Raw genomic sequence first — 12,033 nt, 5'->3', positions numbered from 1 at the left:
TTGCCAAAGTGTTAAACTAATATAATAGAAATTTCCTTAATAAACTTTGTTGCTTTTTTAAATATTTTTCTATATATATTTTTTAACTCAACTATTTTTAAACATACTTTTAAGTTAATTATCCTTTTTCTAAACAATTGTTTATAGTTAATTATTATTTTTATTCTTAATTAATAATTTGGCTTGTTACAAATTCTTATAGTAAGGTAAATTAATAAGTTTTTAGACAATAGAAATAATTGATTAAGTTTTTAATTATATTTTTGTGTTATTTTGGTCATTTTTTATTTAATTTAATTTTCAATTACATTAAATAAATGATTTGTTTAGTATTTTTTCAATCCAATATTGATGATATTATAGTTTCATTACAAGTTGGTTTTTAAAAATATATTTTTATTAAATTATCTTTTTTTAGCTTATGTTCATAAAAAAATGATAACAAGTCCGTTCAAGATTTTTTTTAATTTTAAAGAGTATTAATATTTTATAATTATAATTAAATTTTGAAATTTTTATGTATTTATTAGTATATTTATTTACATGCAATATATTTTTATTACTTATAATATAAAAACTTATCTATTATTATATTAAAAATAATTAATATGTAATTTATATTTATTTAACCGTCTAGGACCTCAATTCATCTAAGGCCGGTCCTGATAATAGTAGTTTTTTTTGTGATTATATAGTACTATTTATTTCAAAAAAATTATCTAATGGAATAATCTTGTATTCATAATTTACCATACATTGATATAAAATTATTTTATTAATTTTTTTTTCTTGAATATGTATTATCAATGTAGAAAATAAAATATTATGTTATTACATTAAAAATGTATAATAAGGCGGTACTAAAATATTAAGATCATATTATTTTTTACTTTGAAATAAATAACATGGGTCAATTCTTCCGATTCTCATATTTTATAGTACTAGTTTCGCATTACGTGCTATGCACGTGACTCGTAACGTAACTCGTCAATGAATATATTAGTAAATTTATTATAATTATATCAATTTTTTATTTATAATTAATATTAAATTAGTTAAGAATTTTTGTAAAAGTAAATATAATATATTCGGTTATTAATTTTTTTCCATACTGAATTTATTCTTCTTTTGATTTTATAATAACCATAATTAAATAATTAATTTTATTTTATTAATAATATCTTTAAAAATAATAAGATAGAAATTAAATAATATTATATTGATCAAATACAGTATTTTAATTTTGTAATTTAATCAAACTAAAAGATAGGTATTCCTACTAATTTGGAGACAATTTAATTATTTTTTACATACTAAAAACTAAATTGGAGATAATTTAGCTACCTATTCTAATTAGAACTTTAATTACAATAGTGATTAATTAAATAACCAATTAGTTAATGACAATAAAATTTTTATTTAGTAGTAAACTATAAAGGATTATTCAGTAAATTTGCCTGTCCCTCCCCCAATCCGTGCTTTTATATATAGTATAGATGTATATGACCTCTTGACAACTGTTATTACTTTTAGGCTTAACCCATCTAGAGGCTCTTGTACTTTACACTTCTTTTCCGTAGGTCTTTATACTTCATTTTTTGTATTATCTGGTCCTTCTATTTACCTATTTTTAATTTTCAGGTCCTTTTTAAGTTTTTTCCAATCTCTCTACTTACAATTTTTTTTTCTCCAGTCCCTATACTTACAATCTTTTTTTCCTCCAATCACACAAAAGGGCTAGAAAAATTATAAAAAAAACCTGAAAAATAAAAATAGGTAAATAGAGGGACCAGATAATACAAAAATAAAGTATAAAGACCTACCAAAATAAAGTATAAAGTACAGGGGTCTTTAGATGGATTTGACCTTACTTTTATCCTAAACATAGGCAAATGCATGCTGTGACCCGAATTTGAAATTTACTGTGATGCTACAATTTTGATTTAATTAACTTGCTTGGAATTTTTAATTATTGATAAGCGGTCAGAGCTTATCTCTCTTAGAGGAGAAAAAACCTTTCTATATAGAAAAAGTAGATTTTCATCGGTTTTCATCTCGTTTATTTAATACTTTTTCTTATTTTTCAAATAAATTGTTCTTTTTTTTGGAGGTTTGTGGTTTTGAATTGCCGTTTTGCTTGTATAAATTCTTGGATTATTCGAAATTTTTCTGCCCTTATTCAAGCTTTAAATTCAAAATTTTATTTTCATCGTTTAAGGTATATTAGTAGCTGAACAAGAAATCAGTAGAATTTAAAAGAAAGGAATTGGTGTTAGAGAAATTTTAACATTTATATTTTTAAATTTTTACTATTGTTTTGTTTTTTTGTAGATTCATCATAGCGTTTTAGTAATTGTGATCTACTATGTATTTCGATGTTTAGGTTCTAATACTGGTTTTTTCATTAATATATTAAACTGCTGTTCAAAAATAAAATTAAATAAAGAAACAATCCCGATTCATTTTCTTTGGATTTTCAGACTGGACATAAAAGGAAATATGAAGAGAGAGAACGGGACCATTTCATGACATCATGCATTAGGTAATGATCTTCTCTTTATCCACAAATCATAGATACTGTTTGGTAGAGGATGCATCACTAAGAAGGTTGACCAAAGACTGTATAACAATGAGCAACCATTTAAATATTAATTTATTTAATATTTTATCAAATAAGTTTTTATATTTATTAATTTTATTAGATAATTTTTATGCAATTAACTCATATTTTTAAAGTCATCAAAACTGATATATTTGATTTAGTTAATAAAAGCTACAAAAATTTAAAAGATTCATTAAACCTCCTACAAACAAGTCGGTATCTTCAAAAACCTTAATATTTTATTTTTGTTAATATTTTAGTCCTTCTGTATATTTTTACTATTAGTCAACTAAGTAAAAAATTTAATTCAGAGAATTAAAAATTTTAGATTACTTCTTATACATATAACTAAAATAAATATAAATATAAATTTTTATTTTTATTTTTATGAGATTTAAATAATTATAAAAAATTAAAATTACGAGAATTATAAATTAAAAGTAAAAAATATTTAAAAGTGAAGAACGGAATTACAATTGATTTTTAATTAAATCCTTTGACTTTATTAGTCGACTAACACCAATATCATACATATGGGTCTTTCTAATTTGTTGTTTTCGTTCAATGTCACTTAGAAATGTGTCATTTTTTTTATATTTATTTTAAAGATTAATACCATAAAAATTCACCAACTTTACACGTTTTCTCATTTTAACACGCTGTTTAAAAATCGTCATTTTCATACACGAACTATCAATTTTCCCAATTCCATACACCGTTTAAACATCCGATGAAAATTACTGAGTTGGCAACCGGTAGTAACATGTCATAACGAACCAAATAGTGACACATCAGCAATTTTCGCCGGATTTTGGAACGGTACATGGATTAGGAAAAAAAATGGTAGTTGGTGTTGAAAATGACAATTTTTAAACGACATAATTAAAATGAAAAAACGTGTAAAATTGGTGAATTTTTATAACATTACCCTTTATTTTAACATGTCAAGTGAAAGTATCATATTATATTAGATCATATGGTGTTATAAAGCTGGCTTTTTTTTTTACCTTTAAAAATTTAACTTAACTTTTACAGTTGTAAATTTATCTCAGTTTGACCAGTTTGTTGGAAATCTATCCAATTCTCCAAAATCGATTTAATATTTTTTTAAATTAATTTACCCATATTATTTGAATCTCAATTGACAATTCTTTTTTTCTAATTTTTTTAAAACATTTAGTTTCCATGCAAGTATAATTAAATTAATTTTAAAAATTTAGATATGTTTTCAATTAATTGATCAAATTTAAACTGATTTAAATTTTTTGAGAGGTTTTCTTTTAATGAAATTAAAAACATTTTGTATTATTTTAACAATTTTTGTCATATGCTATTATTATTTTCTCTCATAAATGGACATGAAAGTAGTATTCGATCATTATTAAACATAAAGTTAGTTTTGAATCACCATTTTCAATACTCTCTTGCAATTTACTTCATAAAAGCAATAATAAACCGGTGGCCGAGCCATTTACGGGACAATCCATGCGCCTGTCTTGACCGGAATTGGTCGAAGACGTAAATTCTTAACGAAAAAATATAATTTTTTTTTCTATTTTAATTAATATGAAAAAATTGTTGATCGAAATTTCTTTATTTATAATCATCTTTCAATTAAATTTTCTAACTACGCCGTGAGTGAATCTGTCTTTTTTTTTCTTCTAATCATATCATTAAATTCTCCTACTATATTTGCAATACCATAACACGTTTTATTAATTATGGGCAAGACTCAAACTCTAGTTAATAAACTAATTATACGCCAACTTTACATTAATTACACTCGCATCCCACGTATAAACCGTAGGCTTCTACAACATACCGACTTATCTTCACCAATAGAACCGCCCACTTGTTTACCCTTCTCCACTTTTAAAAATATTATTTTGACCCTTGAAAATTTTGACTTTGTAATATTTCCCCTTTTGACTTTCCCATTCCTCAACCTATAAATACCTTCCACTTGTTTTCTTCTCTTCATCATCCAACACAATCAAGTTGTCAAAGAAGAAAAATATGAGTAATCCTAACACCGATGATCAGCAGAAGAAATACAAAGGCGTTCGCCGCCGAAAATGGGGGAAGTTTGTGTCGGAGATTCGTGTTCCGGGCACGCAAGAGCGCCTCTGGTTAGGTTCGTATTCTACTGCTGAAGCTGCTGCTGTTGCTCACGATGTAGCTTCTTACTGCTTAAAATCAGGAGATGATGGCCGGTTGAATTTTCCGTTGATGCTTCCGGCGACTGTTAGAGCTGATATGTCTCCTCGGTCCATACAGAGAGCTGCATCGGATGCTGGCATGGCCATTGATGCACAGATGATTTTGAACAACGCTTCGAGTCAGAATGATGAATGCAGCCGATCTGTTGAGGATTATGGGAACTGGAGCGGAGGTGATCAGTCTAGAGATGGTGAAGAGGGTTTAAACATTTCTGTTGAAGATTATTTATAGTTAATTACATTACATTTTTCTCATAAAAATGCTGTGTGTATATATACATATCATTAAATTATTACAAAAATGATAAACTTAGCTCTACAAGTTATGATTCTATCACCGTATTTTGGTTTTGGAATTGAGAGAAATTGAAAGAGTGTATGCGAGGTCATAAAATGACAGAAATGAAACTATTTAAATCTTTTAACTATTCTAAATTTTAGTTAGGCTTATTGGCACCAAAAATCAGAAACTTTAGCGTGTTTGGCATATTTAACACAAACTTTCAATTTTGGCAATTTCAAACATAAACTTCCAATTTTTTGCAATTCGAGCTACCGACTTAAATTCCGATCTGAGACTGCCTACGTGGATGTCGGAGCTGCCATGTTGTACCTATTTTCTCCACGTATTAAACTCACCGTTTTAGTGAAAAAAGCTTAAAAGAAAAACGACACCGTTTAGCACATTTACCCTAACTTAATTTTACCATTTTCTTTCTCTCAAACTTTACCCTAGCCGTTTTTCTTCTCCTCGATTTTTTTTCTTCTGAAACTGAAAGGCCATTTCCTTTCCTTTTCTTCAATGTCGGACCGTAAACGATTGTTTGGCACAGCTAGGGATTTTGACGTAGGATCTATTGCAAGAGGCACAAATGAAACATTCTCGTACGCCTCTTCTGCAAGCTCAATTCCTATTAAGGAATGTCAACATGAAACGAGAGCTATGTGTTACGTTTCATATACTGATAAGGACCCAGGCAGGAGATTTTGGAAATGCCCATACAGACGAGTAAGTAAATTTTTTTGAAGTTATTAAATCTGTTGTAGTGAAATATTTGATGATTGCGACTTTGTGAAATATTTGTTTGCTTACATATGAATTGGTTTTTGCTTCTTGTAGTTTGATGATTGCGACTTTATGGAATGGGTTGATCCAGAAACTCCAAAGTATTTGCAAAAGCTACTTGTGAAGTTGATGGACAACAAAGAGAAGTTAGAAGGGGAACTGACATTGTCAAAGCAAAATGAAAGAGATTTGGTGAACAAAGCTGAAGCTGGTGCAGCGATAGCCAGAGCCTCTAGAGATATTGTGAGCACCATGTCAATTCAAATTAAGGAAGCTGAAAAGACGGCAGTTGATTTGCAGAGAACAAAAGTGGAGCTTGTGGAAATGAATACATTTCTTGATAAGAAGGTGGATAATTTGAATGAAGTGAAAGTCAAATTAGTTCGGGAAAAGAAGAAATTAAAGGGCAAAGTGAAAAAACTGAGAATGACTTGTTGGTTTTTTGCCATAATGTTGGCTGTGTTCATGATTATCACTGCGAGAATGGCATTTTAACATCTTTGTTTATTGATGTAGTCTATTGTTGTTGTTAGTGGCTTAATTAAGTGTGTTTGTGATGTATTTTGAACTTATTTTGGCTTTTGATGTAGTTTGAACTTCTTTTGACTTGTGATGTAATTTAGTTTGAAGATTGTTATGTTATTTGGGTGGTTTGTGATTCAGATATATCTTGTCTCATTTTATGTTGTATGTTTCTGAACTTTAGCTATGGAAGTGTAGGAGGTGTGAGTTAGTTTCAGTCTGGTGTCTGAATGTCAACACTGAAATATCTGTTAGGTTTAATATCTGTTTTAATATTGACACTGCAGTGGTTGTTCTCATAATAACCATAACCATTACTGCCATTATCCTTATTTTTCAGATCATGTTTTAATGTTGATACTGCAGTGGTTGTTCCCAGGAAAAAGGAAACTCCTGCATGAACACATTATATAATGACATATAAAACAAGACAGATACAACATCTAAAAATGTAAAGGCACGCTGCTATAAACAAGCATTAGTTAATTAATTACAACTATAAGTTAATAACATTCAATAGCCAAAACAACACCTTGTTCATTTGAATGCCTATGGCAATTCAATAGCCAAAACAACAGCCTGTTCATCTAAAACAGTTCTGTATCTACAAACTACTTTTGTATTAACAAGTTGTTCCTCTACAACTATAAGTTAATCACATGCAAAAGCAAGTTGCTGTATTACCAAGCTGTTCATATACAGCTACAAATTACAGCATATCAAAAGCAAAAAAGTAGTCTTCTTTTGTCTCTTTTCCAGCAGCAATTAATGGACGTTAGTGTTGCTCTCTTGTGAACCAACCACTCCTCGACCACCTCGACCACTTCTGCCTCCCCTGGCACCTCTACCACTTTTACCTCCTCTAGCTGTGACATTAGAAGCAATACTTGATGCTGTAGGCCTAGCATATGACGGTGTTCCAGTGATGGAGGATGAAGCGTTGCTTTGATTGTAATCACGTGCACGTGAATTTGATTGTGGAACCTGAAAATCAAACGCATTTCACAATATCAATACAAATACCAAACAGCTAAATACAAGAGGGTAATATTTGCTATTATAATCAAATCAGGTGCGTATATTGCTATTATTTCATACCCTCAAATATATATTTCTGGTGTCCTCAAATATTCTGACACCATACCCCTGTCTAACCTATATAAAAATGGCGGAAGATTCAAAATTCAGGTTATGACACACGATTTAATGCTGTTTTAAAATTCAAGTTGGAAACTATTAGTTCTCAACGTTTGTATATTACAACCATTAATTATAGCCCATCTTTTCATAGCTTCTTTGCACTGATTTGCACTTTCAAATCTCATACCAAGCTTCAAGTTGAACTCTTTAGGATCGCAATTAGGATCATATACAACCTTTCTTTTCTTCTTTTTAGTTTTTAGCTCACCAAGCTCATCATCGCTGCTATTTGAGTCCACATCACCATCAGAATCATCATAATCACTTTTATATCCACTTTCTAGATCACCACAATCTGTAGCATCTCTCACATTCTCAACCAGTACATTTGTTTCCCTGTAAGTAACTACAGACCCTTCCCCTTCAGCACGCACCCCTTCCCCTTCAGCAAGCACAGTCCTTTCCCCTTCAACATACAATCGAAAAAATCCTAACCATCCTTCTTTGCCTATAAACTGCAACATTTCCATTAGATCACTCTCTTTTTGTAATTCTCTAAACACAGAAGATAGTTTCACACCAGGAACTTGATAATATAATTTGAACTTACTATATCCTAACTTCTTAATGTCATCTTCAAAATTCAGCAACTTAACCCTATCAATATTAAATCCATCATTGTACTTAACTTCACCCTTGAAGTATATCGATTGACCATCAATTTTAACAAAGTAGCCATTGAAATTGTAATACACAGCAAAATTAGAAATCTCTGTTACCTGGGGAAAATTTGAAGTCTCCATTTGTTTCAAACTAACAACCAGCAAAACCAACACCAAGAACGGCAGTAGAAAACTCTAAAAGCGAACCAACATAATTGTGGAAGAGAAGAACTCCTGGTTTGCCCTAATCACAGAAGAGAAGAGAAGACCTAATTGCAGGTTTGCGTTTTCAATTTATGGTTTGCCCTAGTCATAGAAGAGAAGAACAAGTATAAGAAAAGTCTGGTTTAAGTTTTCATCAACAAGGAGAAGAAAAACGGCTAGGGTAAAGTTTGAGAGAAAGAAGATGGTAAAATTAAGTTAGGGTAAATGTGCTAAAGTACGGTGTCGTTTTTCTTTTAAGCTTTTTTCACTAAAACGGTGAGTTTAATACGTGGAGAAAATAGGTACAACATGGCAGCTCCGACATCCACGTAGGCAGTCTCAGATCGGAATTTAAGTCGGTAGCTCGAATTGCAAAAAATTGAAAGTTTATGTTTGAAATTGCCAAAATTGAAAGTTTGTGTTAAATATGCCAAACACGCTAAAGTTTCTGATTTTTGGTGCCAATAAGCCTTTTTAGTTAATACTAGTAGTTTGTTTGCACTGAAATATTTTAACTGCGCGGATCTTAGAATTTTTTATGGATTCATTATGATCTAATTAACTTTGAAGTTTGAACTAACTTTTGACCAAAAAATAATAATGATAACAAACAGTAATTAAACTAATCTAAGCTGAATTATACTCCCTTGGATAGGCAACTTAAGACAAATACGAAAATAAAAAAATTTATATTCTTTGTATAAAATGATTTAATACATAAAAAAAACCATATTTATCCTTATTTAATATCATGTCAACTTGTCTTTTTGTGATTTTTATTGTCTTTTCAAGATATTCCTAATTAATGCGAGAATTGTAGACACCTATTTCCTAGACAGGTAAAAAAGTGATAAGAGACTGAAACATACAATAACGATTTCTAGAGAAATTCGTCCGGGTGACAAGCTATCGATTTATTTGTTTGAATCTAAGCAGACGTGATCAGTGTATAACTGCGAACTTGCGGGGTTAAAACATAATTAGTCGTAAATAGCCTATTAAAATCCAAATAGATTATAGTCTACCTCTAAAAAATTGGACTAATTGAAATAGAAGTTTATGAGTAATTTGCAAGTTTGACGGACTAAAATTAACTATGCTCAAATCCGTAAGGTTCTAGAAGTCGTTTTTAACACTTTCGGGCACCAAAAATGACACTTAAACGTACTTTACTTAGCCAACAAGCATTGATATTAATTTAATTAAAATAAATAAAAGTTTAGTCTAATCCTAATACTAATAGACCTATCACTTCACACTTTTTCACCTATCTACAACTCTAGCTAATAAAAATCTAAACCGATACACACTTTAGTAAACCCTAGGTCCATCCAACCCCTATAAATAGAACTCCTAATCAGCCGAGCCAGAGGTGGCACTAGGGGGAAAAATTCAGCACCAGAAAAAGTACACCAAACTCTAGAAATTCATTGGTTGGCCGAATCCTTGTACACACACACACACGAATACCAGTTTTTCAAACAAGCTAGAAACGCTTTAATCACTTAAGAATATAGTGCTGCATATTGATCCGAAGCTGGAGTCCACATCCGGATCACCAGAAAACAAACCAGGGACTTAGAACGGTACTTCTAACGACCCATGACATCCCTTTATCACTCTTTACGTTGTCTTATTTATAATTGCTGAAATTTGTGTATTTAGTATGCATGTTTAGCTTGTTTGACAACTTTTTCCATGAAATTGCTATAATTTCCGTGGCTGCTAATTTCAATATTCTTGCCATGATTGCCATGAAAAATGATTAGAAACATATATTAAACTGATTTTAAAATGCATTACACGTCATATCCAGATTTCATTCAATTTCGATGCTTAGAATGCATGCTAGGTTCAAATTACCATAATTACCATGTTTTTGTATTTTTACTTGTTTTGCCATGATAGCCATAAAATCATCTTAGAAACTCATATTTTAGGATGTTTAATTCACTTTTAAACATTATATTTCAATTCCAATATATTTAGAGTGTTTTCCTTGTGCGTTTGACGTGCTTTTGAGTTGTTTTGCATGTTTCCCGAGCCAAAACGACGAATACGAGTCTTTCAAACAAGCTAGAAACGTTTTAATCACTCAAGAACAAAGTGTTGCATATCGATCCGAAGCTGGATATCATATCCGGATCACCAGAAAACGAGGTAGGGACTTAGAACGGTACTTCTAACGACCCATAACATCCCTTTATCACTTTTTTTGTTCTATTTATAACTGTTGAATTCTGTTTATTTAGCTTGTTTGATCACTTTTGCCATGAAATTGTTATAATCTCCATAACTGCTAATTTCAATATTCTTGCCATGGTTGCCATGAAAACTGATTATAAACATATGTTAGGTTCAAATTAACATAATTGTCATGTTTTTATACTCTTAGTTGTTTTGCCATGATAGCCATAAAATCATCTTAGAAACTCATAATTTCCTTTGATTTTCCTTTTCCTTTCTTTCTCATTTCTGTAATTCCTTCACTATAAAAACCTGTGACAGAGAGAGCATAAATACATCACATTAATCAAACCCTAAACCACATGAACCAGACAACAAGAGTAAAAATAAATCTTTCTCACTCTAAATTTCTGTTTTGTTCCTTCGTTATATTTTCTTCTTCACAATGCAAGAACACAGAAAGAACGGAAGACGAACAGACAATCGAAGAAACAATGGTGGTGTGAAAAGGAGAGTTGGAGAAGAAAGAGAGGGAAGGAAGTGTATGTCAGAACGAAGATGAAAGAGAGAGAAAAGTTACCGAGCGGTTACTTTTTATTTTATTTTAAAAGTTAAGAAGTCAACCTGCAACTCTGAGGGAGGAACTGCTGATTCTGACAGAGGAGAGGTCACGTGGGTCGACAGGTGGCGAGGAAAATGCATGCAAACGATTTAATCGTTGGTGGCGCCGCGATTTTGGTTTTTATTTGTCAGGAGGGCCGTGAGTGGCGCCGCCATAAAGGTCAGGGGGTTTAGGGAAGATTTTGAAAGGTCAGGGGGTTTAGGGAAGCTCAGTGCAAAGGTCGAGGACCGTCCATGATTATTAGCCCTCATGCTGTATCACCATTGAGAAAACCTTATTGATTGGAGGTAAAGGCTCAGTCATCAGTATCTGAGCTCTGTATCTGAGCTCTGGTTTGTGCAAAGTTTTCATTCAGTCCTCTTAAGAACTTGATCACTTGATCATTTGAGATTCTATCTTTCATAACAGTCAAAACTCCACAGGAGCATCTTGGATTGCAGGAACAGGTAGGCATAGCCCTAAGATTCATTAACTCATCCCATAAAGTTTTCAATTGAGTGTAATACTCAGTGATTGTGAGTGCATTCTGATGCAAATAATAAATTTCTTCTTGTAAATTCCAAAATCTATAAATGTCTCCCTGAGGGAATCTATCTCTCAGGTCATTCCATATATCTAAAGCAGAATCTAAACCAGAGACACTATCAGCAATTGTATAACTCACTGATCTAAAAATCCATGACATCACCATAGTGTTACATCTTTCCCATACCTCATACATTTGATCATTCTTGTCAGGAGCTAGAATTGATCCATCAACAAATTTGTATTTGTTCTTCGATAACAGAGCCATTCTCATAGCTCTATGC

The 12,033-nt window shown here is 31.1% G+C and overlaps 1 protein-coding gene across 1 annotated transcript; it reads left to right on the top strand.

The window, feature by feature from the left end:
- The first annotated feature begins 4,599 nt into the window (after window positions 1-4,599).
- LOC126670426 (ethylene-responsive transcription factor ERF019) lies at window positions 4,600-5,155 on the top strand. The gene has a single exon (XM_050364149.2). It carries the CDS (start codon window positions 4,619-4,621, stop codon window positions 5,051-5,053), a length of 435 nt encoding a protein of 144 aa, XP_050220106.1. The 5' UTR covers window positions 4,600-4,618; the 3' UTR covers window positions 5,054-5,155.
- Window positions 5,156-12,033: the final 6,878 nt, after the last annotated feature.

Source organism: Mercurialis annua, linkage group LG2, assembly GCF_937616625.2.
Source record: "Mercurialis annua linkage group LG2, ddMerAnnu1.2, whole genome shotgun sequence".
Classification (NCBI taxonomy): domain Eukaryota; kingdom Viridiplantae; phylum Streptophyta; class Magnoliopsida; order Malpighiales; family Euphorbiaceae; genus Mercurialis; species Mercurialis annua.
The sequence above is the reverse complement of the archived record's forward strand: the minus strand, read 5'-3'. Positions and strand labels throughout refer to the sequence as shown.

Coding starts and splice junctions, on each gene's coding strand:
- LOC126670426 (XM_050364149.2), top strand. CDS start 4,619: ATGAGTAATCCTAACACCGATGATCAGCAGAAGAAATACAAAGGCGTT.